General features: G+C 42.5%; 1 protein-coding gene across 2 annotated transcripts in view; it reads left to right on the forward strand.

The window, feature by feature from the left end:
- Positions 1 to 24,265, forward strand: part of LOC147302878 (protein NLRC3-like) — a 238,239-nt gene extending 213,974 nt beyond the window's left edge. The window contains exons 1-4 of one of the 2 annotated variants that reach the window (XM_086284404.1): positions 13,504 to 13,777; positions 13,882 to 15,667; positions 17,738 to 17,911; positions 22,554 to 22,752. In XM_086284404.1, coding sequence (XP_086140530.1) covers positions 13,504 to 13,777; positions 13,882 to 15,667; positions 17,738 to 17,911; positions 22,554 to 22,752 — 2,433 coding nt within the window. Of the gene's footprint in view, positions 1 to 13,503; positions 13,778 to 13,881; positions 15,668 to 17,737; positions 17,912 to 22,553; positions 22,753 to 24,072 lie in introns of those variants that run through there. The other variant, XM_086284402.1, reaches the window with a different exon arrangement.
- The last annotated feature ends 806 nt before the right edge of the window (positions 24,266 to 25,071 follow it).

Raw genomic sequence — 25,071 nt, forward strand, 5'->3', positions numbered from 1 at the left:
GGAGACTGAGTGCAGGTTTGGAATCCTCAGTGACAGAAGAATGCAGCAATGTTTGAATTTGAATTTGTTATTGTTTTATTAACAACAACTACCAGGATCATACCATAGCAACACAGTGATGCCCAATCAAATGTCAGGTACAAGGGATAGCCCACATACACATCCAACAGCACAGTAAAGCAATGGGCACCAATGCCACCAGTCAGGCCTTAAAAATACCTGAGTTATATAACAGCACACTGACAGTGTCTCATCCAAAAATATAAAATGTATAAATACAGTTAATATCATTTTTATTTAAATTTTATTTAATTCTCTTCATATAGTGCCAAACAGATGTCTCAAGTCGTCACTGTTACAACATAGATAAACATGAACATGAAATCCATTATTTAATTCTCTTCCATTCACTCCAGTTCACTTCAATAGCTATATAGATGGATAGACAGATACTGTATTATATACTATATTGATTCCAAATGGAGAATTAATGTGTTATATCACCAGGATAATGAATTAAAGTAGTACAATCTCCAATAAACAGACAACACAGTTCAAGTTCAAAGTGCAATATGTGCAGGATCCAGGCTTTATATTGTAAGATGCAAAATGTTTATATATACATAATATTGTTGAAAAACTAAAGAAAGTTAAAAATCAAAATAAGTTTATTGTCACTGTGGCTGATGTGATTGCAATATGAACCCGGAAGCAGACAAGGGAGAGATGGAACTGAATCTTAACAAAAAAACAAACCATTTATTAGGTTGAAAAACACGAACACAAAACAAGGCCCAGCAAACAGGAGCGGAAACTAAAACTAAAACCTATACTGGGAATAACTCGGTATGACTATGACAACTATGACAAGAAAACATGAACATGAATCCGAGGAGGTGCATGCGAGAAACTCTGATGAAAAAACATGAACATGAACATGGACCTAAACAGAATCAGGAGATAACCTGAAACCCGGAATAACGTGAACGGAGGAAAACGCACCAACACTGCCCAGAGGAAGACAGCGGACTTAAATACACAGAAGAGAAAGGAGGGAAGTGGAAACACAGCTGACACAAATGAACCTGACACCACAGGGGAAGCAACATGAAACACACTGAACATGGAAACACAACCCTTTCATAATAAAAGACGAAACAAGGAGAGACGTGGACGTGTGATGGGCTGAGTTGCCAAATGGCTGGTAGGCTTTTAGCTAGGCTTTAGCTTCAGCCAAGTGGAAGCTAAATTGGCTAGTCATTCATATGTAAATTAGGTTGTTACCTGACAATTCTGGAGGGGAGTGGGGGTGTGTGAATGATTGCTGATTTCTAACTGCCAACTGCCTCTTTGTTTGTCTGGGGGGGAGCTGCTAAAAGCGGTGAACTTCCTTTTGTGTTCGTCTTGATGCATTCTCAATCATCCAGGAAAATAAATCTCCAAAAGTCACCAACTTGGAGTGGTTAGTTTCCTGAGCCACAAGGAAACTTGTGTTTCAGTTTGCCATCTTAGGGAGAAGGAGGATCATCACAGTTTTGGTGGTTGTATAAACTAATAATTTGTTTTAATTAAAAAACTTTCCCTCTGTCATTTCCTGAGTGTTTCAAAATAAAAGTCCTCTCTTTCATGTTTTGAATGTGAGGCTGTTCCTGTGATGCCTTCAAATCTGTTTCAGTCTGCAGTTTTTTACAGTTCAGACCCAAAGTGACTCAAACATTTACTTAAAAGAGGTTTTTGTTCGTCTGGGTTTTCCTGCTCAGCAGCTCTAAACAGGCAAAAGCAGAAACACACAAACAGAAAGAAACAGGAAAATATGTGTTTCTGTGAACAATGCAGCAGCAAAATGAAAGACCAGGATTTATTTTTAATGATTGACCAGTGTTGGGTAAGTTACTTTAAATTAGTAACTTAGTTACATTACTAGTTACTTCTATCAAAAGTAACTCAGTTACTTCAAGTTACTCGTTACTTTCAAAGTAACTAGTTACTAGGGAAAGTAACTTTGGTTTTACTCAGAATTCTCTTGTTAATGTGTTGCTTCCATAACTTTGCCAGTCTTCTAGCTTGCTTACTTGCCACAGTGCACTGTGCCACCTACCAATAGAAAGGAAAAGATAATGTGCATATTTCCACGAGAGAAATCCCACGCCTGGACCGCCGTTGACCGCCACCATGATTCTAGCCTACGTCACAGCATCATGTGCGCCTTTTACATCCAACACAAGAACTGCAGTCGTGGTGCTGTCGATTGTACTCAGAACTCGGAAATTCTGCCTTCTGAATAGGAAGATGTAGGTAACACCAGACTGCAGATGAGCTGCATACAGGGCTGGACTGGGACAAAAAAATCAGCCTGGGCATTGTGACTAGAGACCGGCCCACCATTATAGCAAAAATCCTAAAGCCTTTAAATGAAAACAAACGCTGTTGTGACAGTGATGCTCACTGTCTTGATGGTGTATATGCATCAATCTATCAATCGTTTGTTGTAAGATTCAGATAATTATTTTTTAAAAGCGAGACATTTTAAACGAGAATAAGAAAGAAAAGTATTTCTTTGTGCCCCCCTCTCCCTGTTAATGCCCTACCTGGCCCCCCTGGCAAAACTTTGCTAGAGCTGCCCCTGCACAGTTACCAGCTGTCAGCTACCTAAAAAAGGATCCTGGTGTTATTTGTCTCTCAGAAACAGTTCATAACTTCCCTTCAACTCATTCATGTCACCTAAAAGGTAAACCTGTTTCTCCATCACAGCTCTGATGATTCAGTAAGGACATCTCCTGGTTTCATCTTCATGTTTCCCTCTCACCACATAACCAAACCGACATCATGACCAGCAGCTTTTTTTGCAGCTGTGGCTCCAGCAAACATCAGCTGATACTAGAAATTAATATGAAATAAATTCTAACAACAGCTGATCAAGCTTAAACGTGCTGCTGTTGTTTAACGTGAACTCCGCTGGTTTCCTCTTTCTGTTGCAAAGTGGGAGATAAACAAACAAGAGAGACGATCAGCTGATCATTGATCAGCTGATCAATGATCAGAGGCAGCTGTGCAGCAAAGACACAGAATAACTCCAGCTTTGTGCCTTTTTCATTGTAGCTGAATTACGGGACTAACTGTTCCTTTTCACCTCAATAAGAAATGCGTAATATTTTCTCTGAATACCAGATGAGACGGTTGGCAATTCTAATAACTTATGAACAAAATAAAGTTCAACATCATTAACTTCATAGCACCCACCCAGCTGTATAGAAACTCTGTCATGCTAGCTAGTATGCAGTACGGAAAAAGTCAGAATAACAAAAATAAACTCCACCTAAACTTGGTTTATATCTGACCCAGAGAGACTGCAGGTCATAACTTCTTACCTGAAGTTCAGTTCACACTTGGACCGGCGGCTGCCTCGGGTCTCTTTTCCTTCTGCATCCCCCTTTCCCTCCTCCACCTGCTGGCTTCCACCACTTGCTAATGTTACTGAATCTGTGGAAGCTCCGCGATAGCCACCACACGAAGTAACGAGTAACGAGCCTATCTAAATCCCAGTAACGACTAACGCGTTCCTGATTTTAGTATAATAACTAGTTACCGTGCTCGTTACCACAATAATAACGTAGTTACTGTAACACGTTACTTAATAACGCGTTAGTCCCAACACTGTGATTGACAAAAACATTAAATGATCATGTTTATTTTCACATAAATGTTCCATCGGTCCTTCTTTTAGAATAAGTTTAGAAATGAAAAATACTAATAACACACCAGGAAAAAGCCAACAGCACGAGTCCTGAAAGGCTTAAAGATAAAATAAACGCACAAAGAATGAAACAAAAAGGCACAAAACCTCAAAACAAGAGTGAATTAAATCTGAGCGACACACAAAGATGCTAAAAGCCCCAAACATGAACCTGTGAGGTCATTAATACCTGTGTGTGTGCATGTTTACATGTCTTTGTGGGGACCAAAATGCCCGTCCCCACAAGTTTGAAGACATTTGTGAGACTCAGAATGTGGTTTTAGTGTCAGGGACAGTCAGGTCAGGGTTAGGCATTCAGTCTTAATGGTTAGAGTAAAAGGCTGAGGAGAGCATGATGTCAAATAGATGTCCCCACAAGGATATGAAAACACAACCGTGTGTGTGTGTTACTGTGAATTTGTGAGACAAGTGAAGATTTCAGAATCAGTGAGAAATGTTTCACTTCCTGTTGGTGAAGAAGAGCAGATTCCTCTTCAGCCACAGAAATGAAGAAGCTTTTATTTTGTCAGCCTGACAAACACGAGCTGAGCCACGAGCAGAGGCGACCCTGCAGAGGTGAAGGTCACAGTCAGAATCAGCGCCAGAGAACCGCACAAGGACGGCCTCATTGGTCACGGCTGAGTTCATTATGTGATGGTAACAAGCTGATTATTACAGAACAGGAAACACACGTCTGCTCATCAAACACCAGCTGCTGCTGCTTTTATCAGTCTGACAACAAAACCTCACAAGAAAGAAGTTTTTGTGAGTTTGCAGCGTTCCTCTAAACTGAAAACTAAAACAGACTGAAAATGGGAACATGCACCCACACTCGAGAGTCAGGCAGCTTAAATGTGTTTGTCTTCATCTGTAGTTACGTTTCATTGGCTGGAAATGTGCTAACTGGAATCATTCACGAGTCCAGATGAACAAAAACAAGTGTTTACTGCTCCACGCTGCACGAATCTGAATCAAAATCACTCAGACGCGCCCACGTAGGCATTCCACTAAAACCATGTGACCACCTTCACCTTTAAACCTGTCGTGAATATAAATTTAGACTTTTCACTTTATTTTGAAAGAACAGATTTGCAGGAAGTGCGGCTGCTGCAGAAACTCTTCACTTTTCACTGGCTTTAATCTTGAAGGTTTCTCCAGATGTGGAACATTCATGCTAAACATTCAACATCTGACGACCGTCTCCGTGTAAAACACTGACAAACTCAAACTTTATACGGTAACTGACAGATTTATTCCTCCATTTTCAGGCATTTCACAATGAACTTGGATTAGTTTGATGATTTTATTCACGTTGGTGAATAAAACCAGCCAAGAGGCTGATTCCTGCAGAGGAGGAGGCAGAGTGGAGGAATCTGCAGGTTCTGTCTCTAACACACAACCAGAGCTTCAATCATAACGAGCACATAATAAAACCATGATCCCCCCTGATCGACTCTTTTAGCCTGTTTCCTCTGGATCGAACAGGATCTAACAAACCCCAGCTTCTGCTGGGACACTGGTCATCATGGGAGGAAAAAGATGGCTGCCGTGTTGCCGTTTCCTGTCTTACACCAGCGTTATACTTCCTGTATCTGTGGGTCTGAGTTTTTAATCAGAGGATGAACTTAAAGCTTTCAGTCTGCTCTACAACCCACCACCTATCCACACGTCTTCTAAGTGGACTGGAAATCAGTAAAACTTCTACCAGACTTTAGTAAATATTGCATTAAGATGAGCAGACAGAGTTTAATCTCAGCATCGTGCACACAGATTTTTCAGGACACTGGAAGAGTTCCTGCCGTGGATTTAGATGTTAGTGTTGTGTGGATGATCCCATTCTGTGATCTTTGTGTTACTAACACTGATGACACCACCGTTATTGGACTCATCTCGGACGGGGATGAGTCTGCCTACAGGAGGGAGGTTGAACGTCTGGTGTCCTGGTGCAGCCACAACAACCTGGTGCTGAATGCCCAGAAGACAGTGGAGATTATTGTGGACTTCAGGACGCACACAGCTCCACTCCCCCCCATCATCCTGTCTGACACCCCCATCACCTCTGTGGACTCATTCCGCTTCCTGGGTACCACCATCACCCAGGACCTGAAGTGGGAGCCCACCATCACCTCCGTCATTAAGAAAGCCCAGCAGAGGATGTACTTCCTGAGGCAGCTGAAGAAATTCAACCTGCCAACACGGACGATGATGCAATTCTACACTGCAATCATCGAGTCCATCCTCACCTCCTCCATCACTGTGTGGTACGCTGGAGCCACTATCAGGGACAAACAGAGACTGCAGCGTGTTGTGCGCTCTGCTGAGAAGGTGATTGGCTGCAGACTCCCATCTCTGCAGGACCTGTACACCTCCAGGACACTGGGGCGTGCAGCTCGGATCTCAGCTGACCCTTTTCACCCTGGTCACAGTCTGTTTGACCTGCTCCCCTCAGGCAGGAGGCTCCGGTCCATTCGCACCAGAACCTCTCGCCATAAGAACAGTTTCTTCCCCTCTGCTGTTGGACTCATGAACAATAACCGTATGACTGTTCCCACCACTAACACCCTACGCTGTGTTCACTGCATCATTCCATGTTTGGCACTGATCACCACCTGCACTCATGTATATATCTATCTACTTAGCACTTTTAATTCTTATTCTTATTTTTATTTTCGTGTCTATTTAAGCGTAATTTATGACAGTATGTTTGCACTGAAGCACCGCAGCAATTTCCTAATGTTGTAAACCTGCTCAACATTTGGCAAGAAAACCCTTTCTGATTCTGATTCTGATGCTTTTACACTTTAGGACCCTCGAGACCTCTGCTGCTCAGCCGTCCTGATCGCTGCCTCCACTTTAACCAGAGGCTGTAACCTCTGATCATTTCACCTGCACCGGCAGTAAAACTCTTCTCCACAACCAAACGTGCCATAAACCCATCACAGCTTCATCATCAGCTCAGTCTCAGCAACATGCAGACGACCGAGCAGCAGAAACTCTGCAGGGAACGTCTGAAGTCTGTTCTTCACTTTTCCCAGCTCACTGTTTATTGAACATGAGACAGAAAAATAACTTCACCTTTAATGTGAAACTTTTATCGCCTGTGACATGTTTGCAGGAAGTTTTCATGCTGTGATTTAGTGTCACAGCCATAAATATCACACAAGGTAAAAACTACAAGTCCCAGCATCCTCTGTGTTTAGGGAGGAGCAGTGAAAGTGAAAGTGTTGATCCTCCGTTCAGAGCAGCAGGAGGAGGAAGGTGGAGCTGAGGCAGGTGAGTGTTAACATGAATATGTTTCTTCTTATGACATAAAATAATTCCACACTGTTCGTGTCTGTGGGTGAAACGTGAGGCCGGTCGGCTCCTCTGAGCGCTGGTTTCCTGTAAGTAGAGAGGAAGTGAGTTTAGCTGAGAGAGCAGGAGGAGAGTGAGAGCTGTGCTGAGGCAGGTGAGTGTTAACACCGCTCTGACATTACTGTGTCTCTGTGGCGGGAACAACAGGCTCCGTCAGTGGAGGCAAAAATAATCAGACTTTGGTTTTTCAAAGGAAACTACTTTATGTTGGGAGAAGCCGCGCGCTCATTGGATAACGACTTGTCAATCTCAAGTTATTAGCCAATGAGCGCGCAGGTTCACAGTAAGACCCGCCCTTATCACGACGGGTTTTAAAACTAAAATGGCGACAGAAACTCTGTGAGTGGAGTTCAGGCTGACTTTATGAAAGTGCGACGTTTGAGCCACTTCCTGTTCTCAGTCCCGGCGTCCTGATCACCGAGGTTTCTGTTGCTCTGATGTCTGATATTGATTATATCAGTAAACAGGCTGTAGGCAGAAACATAATAATAATAATAAACTTTATTTATAAAGCACACTTAAAAACCAAGGGTATGCCAAGGTGCTTAACAAGTAAAATAGAGTATAGGAGGAGGATAATAGAAATAGGACCAAAGCAAGTACTAAATATGCAAGCAGATAACTGTCACTAATACATAGGAAAGCAACAGGTACAGAGCAAACAAGAATTTAAATGAGCATAGAAGTGCATGATATAAAATCATAAAAGAAATATTAACTAGAGGGAAAGGCAAGATTGAATAAGTGGGTTTTTAATCGTGATTTGAACAGTGCAATGGAATCAGATGCGCGGAGGTCGAGAGGAAGGGTATTCCACAGTACCGGGGCAGCCAGAGCAAACGCACGGTCACCCCGGGACTTCAGTCGAGATCTGGGTTGGGTCAGAAGTAGTTGAGTGGCAGATCTGAGTGTTCTAGCAGGAGTATGTGGTTTGAGAAGTTCACTAAGATAACTTGGCGCTAATTTATTAATAGTTTTGAAAGTAAGGAGTAATATTTTAAATTGAATACGGTACTTTATGGGCAGCCAATGCAGGCTAGCTAGGACAGGGGTAATATGGCAAAATTTCCTGGTACCAGTCAAAAGGCGGGCTGCTGCATTTTGGACTGTTTGCAGTTTAAGAAGAAGAGAAGAGGGAAGACCATAGTACAAGGAGTTACAATAATCCAACCTGGAGGTCACAAAAGCGTGAATAAGCTTCTCCAGGTCCTCATGCGGAATATAATGCCTAGCCTTAGGTCTGATCTGAAAATCCCTTCAGAAACAAACTTTAAGAGTTTTATGTCCGTGAGGCTGTAAAACTGTAACGTGTCCTGTGATCTATAAACACTCTGTGATGAATAATCTGAAGTCATTTTGAGCCTGACAGTAGTTTCCTGTCACAGAGCAGAAGCTGCAGGCAGTTTTTGGCACCTTTATATTTAATTTATTCCAAAATAAATCAATAAAGGTAGAAAAGAACTCTCAGTGACATTAAAAATCTATTTTTAAAGACAGATGTGACCAAGTGCAACAAATATAAGATGAGATGTTTACAGATATTTGAAGTATTGATCATATGTAGAACACAGAGCAGGTCCAATAACAGAGTTCCTTCATCCACCTGATCATGTACTTATTAAATAATGTGATGGTTTTGGTGTTTTTTAAAGACTTTGAGCCTCTAAAATAACTGGTTTGGACTTTAGGGCCAAAGCTCCAACATTAGAAAGCCGTCAGTGTGATGCTTCCAGTACAGCAGCACCTCTGAGTGTGTGTGTTTACCTCTCAGACTAACTCCACCCTGACATCAAGAAGATGGAGGAAGAGGACGGAGCAGCATCTGCAGCATCCAGCTGTGTGTCTGTGAGGAGTGACGGGGTTACACAAACACCTCCACCTTACAGTCATGGACCTGCAGCAATAATGTAAGAACACTACTAACTTTATTAGTCATTTCAACATAACCATGACAGAATCATTGATCTGTGATTGGTTCAAACTGTTTGATCTGAGTTTGATTTTTATTGACTTGTTTTCTTGCTAAGATCTGAACTCTGTAAGTTTAAGTGAAGTCAGTGCAGCAGAATCAGAGAGAAGAGCTGAGAACAAACTGAGTTCATTCAGAGACAGAAAAAACCGCTGATGATTGGCTGACCTGTCAGCGTTATGAGGCAGACACAATATCACAGAGGGATCAGCTGATCATATGGCTGTCAGAGAGAACTGATCAGTTATTGATGTTTGTGTTTGCAGAGGTCAGAGGTCACAGTCTCCAGCATCCAGCTGTGTGTCTGTGAGGAGTGACTGGTCCAGAGAAATACTTCCTCCAGGCTTCAGTCATGAACCTGCAGCAACAATGTTCTTCAATCATGGAGCTCAGCTGACCATGTAAGAGAGCTGCTGACTCAGAGTTCAAAGGTTGTTTCTATAAATGTTCTGCCAGTGACATCATAACTTAACCTCACACTGGTCTGTGTATGAAGTATCATTTAGTGGCAGTTGTTAAAGTTGTATAATGATGATGCTAGTTTGGGGTGTATTTTCCTGCTGATGCAAATGCATCTACTTTGCCCTTTGTCTGGTGCTTTGGACAAAGACGTCCAATGAAACTCAGAACAACACAGTTTGCACCACCAGCAGGCAGAGGAAGTGGCTGACATCCAGAAATCCTACCAGTGGCTGAACAAAGCTGGACTGAAAGACAGCACAGAGGCACTAATCATGGCAGCACAGGAACAAGCTCCGAGCACAAGACCCATAGAGCCCGGGGTCTACATGGCTCTTTTTGGGGGGGTTGTGTTGTATTAATAGTGACTTTGTTTCTTTGGACCAAAATCTTTTGTTTTTCAGTTCAGTTGCAACATTGACTAACACTAATGCAGGGGTCGGCAACCTGCGGCTCTTTAGTCCTTACAGTGCGGCTCCTCGTGGTTTGGGAAAATAAATTAGAAGTATTTAGCTGAAGTGTATTTTATTTATGTTCTTTTTTAACTTGTAGTTCTAAATTGGAAGATTATTGTGATATTGAAATAAAAAAATAAAATTATATTTTATTATTTTTTCATCGTTCAAATAAGCGTCACACTCGTGGAAGCCGGTGTACCCGCCGAAACGCCGTGCATTTATCGAGACTTTCAGCCCCAGGTAGGCCAATTATGGATCTTCGGATCCACATTATGTCAGCAGCTGTTCTCCACCGTGAACTATGTTAAAAACAAACACCGCTCACGCCTCACAGACGACAGCTTACAGTCCTGTAAAGATGAAAGTGACTTCGTACAGCCCCGACCTGCAGACGCTGTGCGCAGAGGTTCAGGAGCAGAAGTCCCGTTGTAAACATATCACGGCAGACCCGACGATGTTTGCATGAACACGCTTTTCAGCTTCTCTTTATTGACCACTTTTCACACACGGTTGCTGTACGCACACAGCCGGCTGTAGCTTTGCAGCTCACAGCCCGACACACAACAGCACAGACGTTAAGGCGGCGAGGCGTGATTGCCGCTCAGGTGCGTCCACCTCGCCGCTGCAGACCACGCCCCGCCACACAACAGCACAGACGTTAAGGCGGCGAGGCGTGATTGCGGGTGCCGCTCAGGTGCGTCCGCCTCCCCTGCAGCGACCACGCCCCGCCACACACATTAACCAGGTAAAATACATATTTAGGCAGAATTTTGCAAATATCTATTTTTCATCTTTCAGCAGCATAGAGCTTTTTTTCCAATTATTTTTTAAAAGTCAGGTCAAGGCTCCAAAAGCCCAAAGGAGATATAAGGGTGGCGGCTCACAGCAGCTTTTGTTTGCTACATCATTTTAGTTCAGCTGGGTGTCTTTCCTTTGGTTATATTTCTTTAAGAGTTCAAATGTGTTCATTACATAAATAACCTGTAATTTTCTCTGTAGCACTTCATGGATTTCATAAGCAACACACCTTAGTTGTTCACACAAAGCATAAAGGTAAAAAACAGTATATACAGTGTTATCTTCATTCTAGATGTCAAAAAGTATTTGTGGCTCCCAGTGTTTTCTTTTGCGTGGAAACTGGCTCCAAATGGCTCTTTGGGTCCTGAAGGTTGCTGACCCCTGACCTAATGGTATATTTTTTTTAGCTGGATCGTTCTATAAAAACATGAATCAAATCTGAGAAAAGTTTCCACCTGACCTGTTGAATGTTATTGAAGCCAGAAGTTTGCCTTCATACTGTGTTTCTTGCATGCCTTTTGTGGTGTACTAATTGATGTGAAATGAATGCAATGTGGTTGTATTTGCAGAGGTCAGAGGTCACAGTCTCCAGCATCCAGCTGTGTGTCTGTGAGGAGTGACTGGTCCAAAGACAAACCTCCACATTTCAGTCATGAACCTGCAGCAACAATGTTCTTCAATCATGGAGCTCAGCTGACCATGTAAGAGAGCTGCTGACTCAGAGTTCAAAGGTTGTTTCTATAAATGTTCTACCAGTGACATCATAAATGATTCCTAATGGTGGTCCGGGTACGATAATGCTAGTATCAATCGTAGTAGTAATGCAATCCAAGGTAATGATTTCTTCTCTGTTGCTGTGAACGTCTCTGCAGCCGTCTGTACTCTAATCTGAGACAACTATTACTGACAGAAACCATCACATCATCCAGTTTGTGTGTTTGCAGCTGCTTAAAAGATTTTAAACAGAGATTAATCAGTAATTCATGTGATGTGTTTGTGTTTGCAGAGGTCAGAGGTCACAGTCTCCAGCATCCAGCTGTGTGTCTGTGAGGAGTGACTGGTCCAAAGAAATACTTCCTCCACAGTTCAGTGATGAACCTGCAGCAACAACGTTCTTCAATCATGGAGCTCAGCTGACCATGTAAGAGAGCTGCTGACTCATTTACGGGTGTTTGAAATTCTGTGACCACTTTGTAATTTTAGTTTATATTTTTAAAGTGTTTTTATTTGTAGTTGCCTGTATTTTTATTACACTGTGTGTAACGTGGTGGTTTGTGCTGTTTGGGATTGTTTTGGTGTATTTGTGTCAGAACATCAGATAAATGATTTCATCACATTTTAAAAGAAAGTATCAGGATAATAATCTGAACTGAGTCATCAGAAATAGAAAGATGGTCTCAACAGGCCACTGAGCTGATCTCCAAAGAAATGCAGAAGATTGAAGAGTCCGAGGCTGTTTATTTGTCACAGGCATCGTCATACACGTACAACACAGTGAAATGTGCTGAGCTGCTCCTGTGACTGGACAAAACATTAGAAACAATCATTAAATGAAATAATGAAACATTGTGCAGATGTAATGTTAAAGTGCTTTGTGCCACATTAGCACAGCATGTACTGACAGAGCAGTGCAAGCAGAACAAAGCAAATGAGCAAAGTGATGTAAACAGAGTAACTGAACAGAGTGAGCAGAGTAATATCAGCAGTAATGAAGCAGCAGGATCAGTGTAGCAGCGTGTGACGTCATAATGAATCAGGTATGATCTGAAATATGACAGTGAGACAAGAACATGATGTAAGGTCCTGTTTAAACCCTGATGGTGATGCTATGAGGGGAGCATGTTCTGATTTAGGACTTGGATGGTCTGAGGATAGAAGCTCCTCTCTGTTTGTGTCCTGATGGTGCAGAAGCTTCTGCCTGATTGTAGAAGGAGCTGAAGCCAGCATCATCCCAGAGGTGAAGCTCCTCTGTGTGCAGACCTGAGGTCAGATTCCTCCAGGCTGATGTTCAGGATCTACAGAAACGTGTGGTTGTAGTTATTGCTGCACTGTGTGCTGACAGCAGATACTCAGAACAAAGCGCTGCACACGTGTTCTTTACAAACATCTGTACATAGAAAATATGGATCATGGCAGTGAATGAACACGTTTCTGTCATTTGTTTCATTGGCTTCTTTTTTCTGCCTGTGTTCATGTGATTAATGTCTAACACATAAACAGGTTTGTAATCAAACATCACATCATCAGGGAGGCATCATGAAACAAAGTTACTGCTGGAGGCTGAACTCAATTTGGTGGCAATGTTCAAAAATATCACTCAGATCATTTCAAAGCTTTTAGTTCTTCTTCTTCACTTCTGTAAAATAATAGAAAGGAAATCAGAACCAAGAAGTTCACTTCCTGATGACTGAACTCTTTCAAAATAAAGCTGAAAGCTCTGAATGTAACACCGCTGCTCCACCACAGTTTTTAGAGGAGGTCAAAGGTCAGTTGAAAGTGATGGATCCCAAACTTCCAGTACATCCAGTGAAGGACATAATCAGCTCTGTGATGAAGGCTTTTACTGTGGAGTTTGTAGGCTGATCACTCTGTGTTTAATAAGACAGGCAGGAACAGCAAAGGAAACTTGGATTCTGAACTCAAACACAAGTTTCTCCACTTTGACTTTTCTCTGTGACCATCAGAGCTTCTGCACAGTGTCATCAAATCTGGATGTTTGTCACTGACAGTCAATGATTTTAGTGATAAAGAAATGTGTTCACAGAGGGAGGAAGAGGAAGAGGAGTGGTGTCTGTGAGGAGGAGCAGCTGTCCTGCTGTGCTTTGTGTCAGGACGTCCTGAAGGATCCAGTCTCTACCAGCTGTGGACACTGGTTCTGCAGACAGTGCATCTCCTCATACTGGGACCAGTCTGCTTCATCAGGAGACTGGTCCTGTCCCCAGTGTGGAGAAAGATCCAGAAGCAGAGCTGGACTGCAGACAGCCAGTCAGAGCAGCTGTGTACAAAGTAAGACTGAACATCTGTCTGCTGATGGACTCATTTCTGAAAACTGGACTTCTTGATGTTGTTCAGACATTGAAGAGTTTTCTTTCTGTTTTTCTTTCTTTCAGCAGATGTTGGTCTGCAGGAGGTTTTAGATGAACATAAGATCAGTCTGAGGAGGAGATGTGAACGTGTGACTGAAGGAAGTGATGAAACAGGAAGTAGAACCCTCCTCAACAGGATCTACACTGAGCTCTACATCACAGAGGGACAGAGTGAAGAGGTTCATAGCCAACATGAGGTGAGGCAGCTGGAGACAGCTTCCAAGATGGACGCCCTCCATGACACTCCAATCAGGTGCCAGGACATCTTTAAAGCCTTACCTGACCAACAGAGACCCATCAGAGTGGTTCTGACCAACGGCGTGGCTGGTGTTGGAAAAACCTTCTCAGTGCAGAAGTTCACTCTGGACTGGGCAGAGGGCTTGGAGAACCAACATGTCAGTGTGGTGGTTCTGCTTTCATTCAGGGAGCTGAACCTGATCAGAGATGAGCAGTACAGTCTTCTGGAGCTGCTCCATGTTTTCCATCCAACATTACAGAAGGTCACAGCAGAGAAGCTGGCTGTCTCTCAGCTTTTGTTCATCTTTGACGGCCTGGATGAAAGCAGACTTTCATTGGATTTCACCAACAGGAAGCTGCTGTCTGATGTCACACAGAAGTCATCAGTCAGCCAGCTGCTGACAAACCTCATCCAGGGGAATCTGCTTCCCTCGGCTCTCGTCTGGATAACTTCCCGACCTGCAGCAGCCAATCAGATCCCTCCTACATGTGTTGACAGGCTAACAGAAGTACGAGGCTTCACTGACGCCCAGAAAGAGGAGTACTTCAGGAGGAGATTCAGTGATGAAGAGCTGTCCAGCAGAATCATCTCCCACATGAAGACATCCAGGAGCCTCCACATCATGTGTAGAATCCCAGTCTTCTGCTGGATCACTGCTACAGTTCTGGAGCACATGTTGACTACAGAGCAGAGAGGAGAGCTGCCCAAGACCCTGACTGACATGTACTCACACTTCCTGCTGGTTCAGACAAAGAGGAAGAAGAACAAGTACCACGAGGGACATGAGACGAGTCCACAGGAGCTGACGGAGGCTGACAGGGAAGTTCTTCTGAAGCTGGGGAGGCTGGCGTTTGAACATCTGGAGAAAGGAAACATCATGTTCTACCAAGAAGACCTGGAGCAGTGTGGTCTGGATGTGACAGAGGCCTCGGTGTACTCAGGAGTTTGTACAGAGATCTTCAAAAGAGAGTGTGTGATCTTCCAGAAACCAGTCTACTGCTTTGTTCATCTGAGCATCCAGGAGTTTCTGGCTGCAGTCTACATGTTCCACTGTTTCACCAACAGGAAGTCAGAGGTGCTGAAGGACTTCTTGGGAAAAAAATACAAAGAGTCATCTCTGGATGATTTTTTGATGGAAACACTAACAAAATCCTTCAGGAGTAAAAATGGTCGTCTGGACCTGTTTGTTCGCTTCCTTCATGGCCTCTGTCTGGAGTCCAACCAGAGACTCTTAGGAGGTCTGCTGGGTCAGACAGAGAACAGTCCAGAAACCATCCAGAGAGTCATCAAGAATCTCAAAGAAAGGAAGACAAAATCCTCTCCTGACAGAAGCATCAACATCTTCCACTGTCTGATGGAGATGAACGACATCTTATTATCTCAGGAGATCCAAGAGTTCCTGAAGTCAGAGAACAAATCAAAGAAACTCTCTGAGATCCACTGCTCAGCTCTGGCCTTCATGCTGCAGATGTCAGAGGAGGTTCTGGATGAGTTGGACCTGAAGAAGTACAACACAACAAAGGAGGGACGACTGAGACTGATTCCAGCTGTGAGGAACTTCAGAAAGGCTCGGTGAGTCCAGATGTGATCATTAATATTATCAGTTGGTGATAGTTTAGTTACTCAGTCATAAACTGCAATCATTTCTTATTTGAGGTCACAGTAGGGCTGCCACAAACGATTATTTTTGTGATTATTTGACTAATCAGATCAAAAATAAAACATACAGCTTATTGCACCAGCATGCATCTGCTGTTATATAACTATCATTAGCTTACAGCTAGAGTTTTTAAGGTATGTGCTAACTAAAAATAAAGACCAGATGATAGTTTATTAAACTTTTAATGAAATTTGCAGATTGTAGCAACAAACAGAAAGGCCCCCCAAAATGTGTGCCGAGTTCTTCAGTGTGATTTCTCCACGATGAAAGCACACTCTGCTCCACATAGTTATGAAGATCTTGATTAACCACATTAGCTTCACATTAGTAACTTTGTCCTCGACAGCTCGGCCATCTTCAGAACCTGCCCAGGAATTGAACTGCACATGTGCACTGGCTCCAGACGTGGGGTTGTCCTGCATAGTCAGTGGTGTCAGTAGATCATTAAGTAAAATAATATGTAACTAGATTCCTTTGAAAGAGCAACCATGGACGACAAAGCTGGGCGGAGTCTGCTCTAAGACACCAAATGAGCAAATGTTTGCTGACCTGTATCAGTGATCACCTTTTTGTTGGCCTGGTCCCCCAGTCCTCCCACTCCCCCCGGTCCTCGGTGGATGCTGTCACTTCCTCTGACACTGGCTCACCATTTATGTTGTGTCAAGAATCAAACGTGAAGATCTAATTTACTCTAAACTCTCTGACTGTTACTAATATAGTCATAAAATATGCAACAACCACTGGAGATGGAGATGAAGCTTCAACTTGCATAAAATAGTTTATTAAAATCAGTTTGAATAAACCCAAGGCTCAGAGCAAAAGAGACAAAAGCGCCCCCAAGTGGTCAGACTGTAGACGAACAGAATAAACCCTATCAAAGACAAACACGCTGGAAGCATCTTTTCTAACACTCCAGTATTTATTAGCATTTATTATAAATTTATTGTGACTTTGAAGACGTTCAGTGTTTCCTTTGGTATAACGGAGGTCTGACTACAGTCCAGTAAACACACTGATTAGGATTATAGATTAAACTGCAGTAATACTTTCACAGTGTGCAGTGATGCACAGGTCCGAGTGGTTTTACACTGAAATTCTCAACAACAGGAAACTATAAGAATTTGTTACTCTAATAATAAACATAGAAGAAGAAAAACATTTTTCATTTAGAGTTGATGAATATAAATGAATTTGAACTTTACAAACCAATCAAAGACAAACTGATCCATGTGAGTTTATAACAATATTCAAAGGCTGCTGCTGGACACAGACAGGTAACATCATTTTGACTTGCTGTCACCTGGATCTGGAGTCATAAACACTGAAGCGCTGAACATTAATACAAGTCTGTTTCTGCCAACTAGTGATAAACCTGCAGACTAATGGCTCAGAAAGCTAAAAGGAGCCAATCATTTCTGTGTTTAGTTCCCCTGAAATCAGATGTGATATCAGCAGCTCTGAGTTCATTCATCATTATTGTCCAGTGATGAGATTTCTGCTCCGTTTGGTGACAGTCAGCAGATTTTTCCTGAGTGTGGACGTGAACAGTCGTACCTGACAGCAGCAGGTAGCAAACAGAGATCGTCTTTCCAGCTGGAACTCTTCACTGAGCTGAGCTCATTCAAAATGTTCTGGATTCAAGACAGGAAACAGTCCACATGTGTGTCTTCACTCTGACTCTGGATCAGATCTCACTGACAGACTGTGGACATTATGGAAGCCTAAATGTGACACCATCTTCCTCCTTCATCTGCAGATTAAAGCCAAACAAAGATTCTCATTAAAAGTCTGCAGGTCTGAGAGAGACTCAATCGTTGTGTCATGTCAAACACAGTAAGAGGAGCTGAAGCACAGATGTGAAGAGCAGATGTTCATCAGATTATGACCTCACTCTGTTTTGTCTTCATATACATTCAGTCTGTGTTTATAATGCAGACTTTCTGCTTTTATAATAACACATTTTGTATTTTCTATGATCACAGACTGGCTGACTGTGGACTCTCAGGGACTCATTGTGAAGTTGTGGCCTCGGCTCTGAAGTCCATCCCCTCCCATCTGACAGAGCTGGACATTAGTAACAACAAGCTGCAGGATTCAGCAGTGAAGCTTCTGTGTGCTGGACTGGAGAGTCCAAACTGTCGACTGGAGACTCTGAGGTGAGTTCACTGACTGCAGCTGTTGTTGTTTTTCTATATTTCAGGCTGCAGAGACTTTGAGCTTGTGTGGAAACAGACAGAGAAAAGAAAGACATGAATGTCAAAGCTAATAAAGGTGAAGTTAGGAGCTGTGATGATGTTCATGTATCAGAAGCTGATCTGGCTGCTACAGAGACGACCCACACAGCTGCTGTGGTGAGGTTTGTGTTAAAGCAGAGGAACACAGGCCCAAACATGACAGCAAAGCAGGTTTCAGGCTCTGTGAGAGGATTTCAAACAGAAGCTGGAGAAGAGAAAGGACTACAGAAAGAAGGCAGCTGAGACCAGTCCAAGTGTTTCCATGGAGCCCAGTCTAACATTCATTTATACACTAACGTACAGAAGTGAACGGGAAAATGAATCCATAGTTTCAAATGTAGAAATAGTTCTCAGTTCATTTACAGAGTTTAATACAGTTCATGAGGAAATGTTCAAAACAGCAGCTGAGAAGAAATCTGCTTCACAAAGTTGGATCCAATTCCAATAGTTTGTGATGCACTTTAACGCAGCGTGAGCAGTTCACTGCCTAACCCCACAGAGACTGTCAGTCTGGACTTTTCTTTATTTCTATTGGCTGTCAGTGAGATTTCAGAGCAATCAGAGACTGTGGGTCTGTGTATGAAGTATAATTCATGTGCAGTTGTTGAAGTTGTAGAATGAGAAATGGCAGTTTGGGGTATTTCCTGCTTTCATTGTCCTGCTTGTGCTGATGAAAATGTTTATTGACGTGTGAATTCATTCTTCAACGCTCGATTCTGCCTGAACAACGAGAAAACTTTGCTTTTCTTTGTGTAACACAATTCAAAGCACTGAAGCATCGACTTCTTTCATTATTACACAACAGCAGACTGGTGGCTAATAAACAGTGAATGATGCAGAAACAGATGTTTGAAGCTGTTCTTGGAGTACACTGAGAGAGAGAGAGCTGTGCAGGCAGGAACAGCCAAAGTCAGAGAGAATTCATGAGCATATTGATCAAACGTGAAGCAGAGTTTGGATCTTCTTTTGCTGCTGCTTCACTCAGTTTTGGTTGGAGACAGATGAAACCTGCAGCTTCAGGATCTGTGAGCTGTCCACTTTCAGCCCCGACGGCGTGTCCGTGTACGTGCCGTCGAGTGAACGATCCACGCTCTGTGTTTCCATCTTTGTGTGTTTAGCTGCTCTCATTTACTGTTTTATCTGTTTGCTGCTTGTTGAAATAGTTTGTGAGCTTTAAGCTGAGATTCTGGCAAAATACATTTATATTAAACATCGATTCAGGATTGAATGAATCAACATCGTTTTATTCAAATTAAAACCATTTAAATGGGAACATGAATTTTTTACAGCCGCCTCTAATGCTGGGTAATGTCAGCTGGTCCATGTGCAGCTGGCTGTGAGGCTCAGGGAGCGTCTACAAAGTGCAACACTGAAAGAACATCATCCATAAATATTGAGTAAGAACTGGACTCTCATACAGCAGGACTCAAATGCCTTTAAACATCAGCTTATCCTGCTGATCCAAGTCCAACACTGAGTTTGTAAAAACATGTTTGTCAATCATTTTGTTTGGTTTCTGAGGAAAAAGATTCAATAACTTGCTGCTAATACACAACATTTCATCATATTTCCTCATAACCCTCTTTTGTCTGACCATTTGATCCCATTTGAATTTGCAATAAAGGATCCACAGAGTTTGGTGACAATAATGACAGTAGATGTTTGTGTGAAAGTGCTGGAAGCAAATGAGTGTGTGATGTTCTTTCAGTGTTGCACTTTGTAGACGCTCCCTGAGCACTGGTCTCACAGCCAGCTGCACATAGAGACCAGTGTTGTTAGTCCAGGTCAGAAGATGACTTGTTGGAATGAAAATGAGCTTGTAGTTTGTCTGCTTTAATAATGTGACTGGAAAAAGGTGTTGGACTTCAAATATGTCCATTTCTGTCACACTTCACCTTTAAAAGTGAAGCCATGTGGTTCCTGGAAGGAAAAACACGACTTCTTCAAGTCTTTGTCCTGTTTTTATGAGAAATGTACGACTTTAATGTTCTTTTTTTTTTTAACTAAATTTTTATTATAATTTACAACATTGCAACTTGTGCTTGTCGATGTTCACAAGTAGGACAGTTACAGGAACTGCAATGCAGAAATGTAGATTAAAATAAGAACTGCAATTAGGAAGCACAAAACAAAACTGGGAAGCAAAACAAAACCCAAGCAAGCAAACAAACAAACAGACAACAACAAAAACAAAAAGAAAACAAAAACTTTATGTAATATTAAATAACATGTGACAAACTTAGCCGTAAATGGACAAAACGAAACAGACCTATGCTAAATTATTGAAACAGTAAAGCATGTATGGGTCGCCAACGCTCAGTAAACAATTCTCTCTGAATCCGCAGAGCAGATGTTATTTCCTCCATCTGGTAAATTTCTCTTGCTTTATCAATCCACATATTATATGAAGGTGGGTCAAGATTCAGCCATTTAATAGTGATACACTTTAGTGCTGCTGTAAGATTCTTAAGAGATACGTTTTATTGTTTCCCGCAAAACCCTTTGGTAAGACTCCTAAAATGACTAACTGTTGGTCTTTGTATTGTTGGAAAACTGTACTGAGAACTTTAAATATGTCATTCCAAAGTGAGCAGATTTTTGGGCATGACCAGAATATATGTGAGTGGGTTCCTAAAGAAGTACCACAATTTCGCCAGCAGGTGTCAGGATTTGTAGGCTTCATTTTGGCAATTATCTCTGGGGTTCTAAAATATCTCATGACCACCTTCTATTTAAATTCTCTCCACAGCCCAGAATTAGTCACCAGATGGGCTTCACCGAACACCTCTTCCCAGGTGTCCTCTGAGATTTGAGTGCCAGTCTCAGCTTCCCACCTTGCCTTAATATCCAAAGTTGCATTTGTATTGAAACTCATAAATGCGTTATAAAAATGACTGATTAATTTTGGGGAGGAATTACTTTGAAATGTTTTTAGAAATATTTCCTCAATGGGTGAGGGCTCCAAAACTTGCCTCCATTCTTTATGTTTTGTCAAAAAGCTTCTTAGCTGCAGAAATCTAAAAAAGTCAGAAGAAGGAAGCCGAAACTGACCTCAACTGTTCAAATGAGCTCAGGTGCCCATTCCTCACAACATGACAAAGTTGATGAAGCCCGCTATGTGACCATGCTCTGAAGCCAGAGTCTTCCACAATAGGAGAAAAACCCTGCAGGGAGGAGAGGCTTGATAGAATTGAAATTTCTTTTGGAAGACCAAATGATTGTTTGATTCTACGCCAAATCTTTAGTGTGACCCTCGTCCGTTCCCCCATATGCACATTTTTAATTGAAATGTTAGAACAAAGCAGGGATTCCAATGATCTTTCGCACATTGTCTTCTCAATGTTTAGCCACTGAGTTTCAGACAAATCCCGCACCCATACAGTCAGGGGTCTCATCTGAGCTGCCCAGAAATAATATTTCAGGTTTGGAACAGCCAATCCCCCCTGCAGGTTTGACAGTTTTAATCTTTGGAACTTGATCATCCCTCATGTGTATTTAGTCTCTGTGTCGCGTCATCTGTGTTCCCACCCTCCATATTTTCATGCCCAGTCTTTTGTATTCTTAGCCATAGCTTTCCGTGTCTTCATGATTTATTATAGTATTAGTTCCCCAGTTTAGTTCTCTTCACTGTGATTCTGCCTTGTTTGATGTCTTCAGCCGAAATAAAGGCTCGCTTTTCGTTCAAAACTCAGTTTCATGTCTGCGCCAGTGTCTGCGCCTGAGTCCTCCACACACTCTCCATACGGTCAGCTACTGCGACCGTGACACTAAACTACATGCTGTGTACAGCCACTCTCCTGAGCCTGTATTATATACACAGCGGTTACAATGACAAACTGAATACAATCTCATATCTACAAAACAGGCTGAGTCAAAGTTGCAGCTACGCTTATGAACATGGAGAAAAATCAGGCGAGTTATCAGCTCACCAGCTACGACTAAGAACAGCTAACCAACTATCCTTGAGATCTACAATGACCAGGGAATAAGGTCTACAGACAACCAAACTATCCTTGAGATCCACAATGATTTCAATAAGGTGTTTGATATTCCCTCCTTGGGAGAAGATGCGATCGCTAGTCTGGAGGAACCTGTCTCTAATGTTGGAATTGAAACGGCCGTACGGAGCATGCAGTCTGGAAAATCTGCTGCCCCGACGGGTATCCATCTGATTTTTTTCATAAAGTTTTCTGACCGACTGAATTCACTGTTAAAATCAACTTTTGAAGAATCCTTCCTCTCACAGTCGTTGCCTCCAACAATGCATCAAGCAGTGATGTGTTTAATTGTAAAACAGGAAAAAGACCATTTAGATTGTCGTTCATGTCGTTTAATATCTTTGTTCAACACAGACACCAAGATCCTGGCTCAAGTGTTGGCCCGTCGCTTACACAAGTATTTGTCCCCCATTATTTCACCAGACCAGACGGGCTTTATTAGGCACTCTTTTTTGAACATTAGAGCTCTATTAAATATCATTTATACCCATGTTAAAGGTGATACATTGGAAACTGTCATTTGTAAACTTTGTCTAATAAACTTACATCTTTCATTCTTTATACAGATTGAGGAGCTGTGGTTTGTCAGATATTGGCCTTGAATATCTGGCAGCAGCACTGAAGTCCAACCCCTCGTATCCCACAGAGGTGGACCTGAGTGGAACCTACAGCAACCTGAAGGGTTCAGGAGTGAAGCATCTGTGTGATTTTCGGGAGAATCCACGATGTCGATTTGAAACTCTGAGGTCAGTCAGCATGTTTTAGTTGTGCTGAGATGAATATGATGTGAAAGTTGTGCTGACACTAAACTGCAGACATCAGGCTGATATTATACTGATCCACACTGAGGATCTTCATGGTAAAGTCTGTTTTCTTCTTCTCTGGTTTAGTCCATTGACTGCAGCAGAACAATGTTCACATTTCAAACAGTGATACTCAACGTATGGCCCGCGGCCCACACGCGGCCTGCCCACCTTTCCTGATTCAGAGAGAGGGGACCCTGATTAACTGTGTAGCTTCTTCCTCACACTTCTAAGTATCAGACACAACAATGAATAATCCACAGCTGACTGTCTTTAGCAGGTCAAAGGTCACGGCACTCAGCACTCTGTGAAACAGTTTGGAGCAGGAATTCTTGCACATTTACAAACTGACACTGCTGCACGGCATGCTGGGTAATGCTAGCTGCTCAGGTATGGGCGTGCTAACGGCTGTGAGGCTCTGTGGCTGCAGAACACTGAAGAAGAGAAAAGAGAGGTGGAGGATGAAGAAAAGAGGCAGAGATAAAGCAGAAGTTTAACTCTAGAGAGGAGCTGTGTCTGTGTGGGTGGGGCTCAGACAGCTCCGCCCACACAGTGACAGTGAAGCAGGTGAAGAGTAATAAATGAAGACAGCAGACAGGATTTGATAAGCTGATGTACAAACATGTAGAATGATGGTGGCAGCTACAGAAACAGGTCCATACAGACTGAAGCGTGTCTCAGTCTGAATGTACACTGCTGTTATAAGAGCTGTGGAAACTCAGGTCAAAAGGACGTAACCACACTGCTGACAGTTCCAGGACAGTCACAGAGTTACAGCATCATTTGTGACCATAAAGACAGAAAGCTCATCCAAATCCTGGGATTAAAAGTCTGTCCTGGTGGTGTCCAGTCAAACACGTCTCTGTGAAAGCTTCAATCCAACAGGCTCCAAAGTCCTTCTGCTCATTTCCTCGCCGGGTTCTTGATGCTCCTGTACCATCTCTCTGTCATCCTCCTCGCTCCCTCTTTGCACTCACAGTCTTTGTGCATCATTAACACTCACATGTGGAAAACCAAAGTTTTACTGGGCAGAAGATGATCATCAGTGACTCTGTCTTTAAAACACTCTTGTTAGAAATGTTCGACTTTAATGTGAAACATTCAGAGTTTTTTCTCTTGTTGTGTTTGTTTGAAGCTGCTTCCTGTTGGCTTCAGCTGTTTGGAGTTTACATTTTCTAAACTTCTACATTCTGAACCTTCTTCAGCTCTGAACAGATGATGAAACACTGAATGATTTCAAGCACTTTGTCTAATAAACTTACATCTTTCATTCTCTATACAGATTGGAGCGCTGTGATTTGTCAGAGATCAGCTGTGATTATCTGGAAGCAGTGCTGAAGCTCAACCCTTCGTATCCCAGAGAGGTGGACCTGAGCTACCACAAGCTGCAGGATTCAGGAGTGAAGCAGCTGTGTGTTCTTCTGGAGAATCCACAACATCAAATTGAAACTCTGAGGTCAGTCTCCACGTTTTAGTTGTGCTGACACTGTCGATCTGTGGAACTAAAACCTTTATACAGGAAGTCTGGTTCAGCTCTTTGTAGACCTTCTAATCTCTGATGCTCTGAGTTTTACTCAGTAGATGATGCAGAGTTGTGAAGCCGATGTGGGTGAGGACACTCGCCCAGCTCTAACTACTTTGACGTCCAGGCGGCTTCCCTGCTTGTCCTGATACAAACAAACCTGAGTAACCTTGCAGGTCAGATCTCATCAGTCACACCTGTTATGGCAGCTCTCCTCTAGATTGTAGTTCTTGTTAACCTGGGATGGTTTTAGAAGCCTGGACCACAGACTGCAAGGGAAGATATTACTGGGAAAGGCCAAAGCAACCTATCAGACCCATTAAACACTAACATAGATGAATACTCAGATTTAAACCTTTATTGTTTCACAAAGGGTTAAAAAGGGAACGTCCACAGTTTAGACTGCAGCAGATTTTATTAAAGCAGTTTGACAGGAGCAAAGCAAAAACACAAAGAATAAGTGTTTCACATATTAATACATATAACATAATAATAAAAGAAAAGCAAAATAATGATAAAAAAGAATGAAAAAGTTGTCCAGAGCAGCAGGATGTCTGAGGTCTGCAGAAACACAAAAACACAGCAGCTAAAAATAGTTGTTGAAAGAAAACGAGGTGGGAGCTGCTGATTCCTGAGCTTTGATACTGGATTAGCTTCAGTAGTTATTCCCATCACTGCTGTAGGAGCTACATTTAGTCACAGCTGATTGTCTCCTTTGACCAATCAGAAGACTACTGTTGTAAAAACAAGCAGACAAAG

The sequence above is a fragment of the Aulonocara sp. 'chitande type north' Nkhata Bay genome, linkage group LG23, assembly GCF_057382095.1.
Source record: "Aulonocara sp. 'chitande type north' Nkhata Bay isolate Kocher_YH1m ecotype deep benthic linkage group LG23, A_spYH_male_GT1.1, whole genome shotgun sequence".
Taxonomy (NCBI): domain Eukaryota; kingdom Metazoa; phylum Chordata; class Actinopteri; order Cichliformes; family Cichlidae; genus Aulonocara; species Aulonocara sp. 'chitande type north' Nkhata Bay.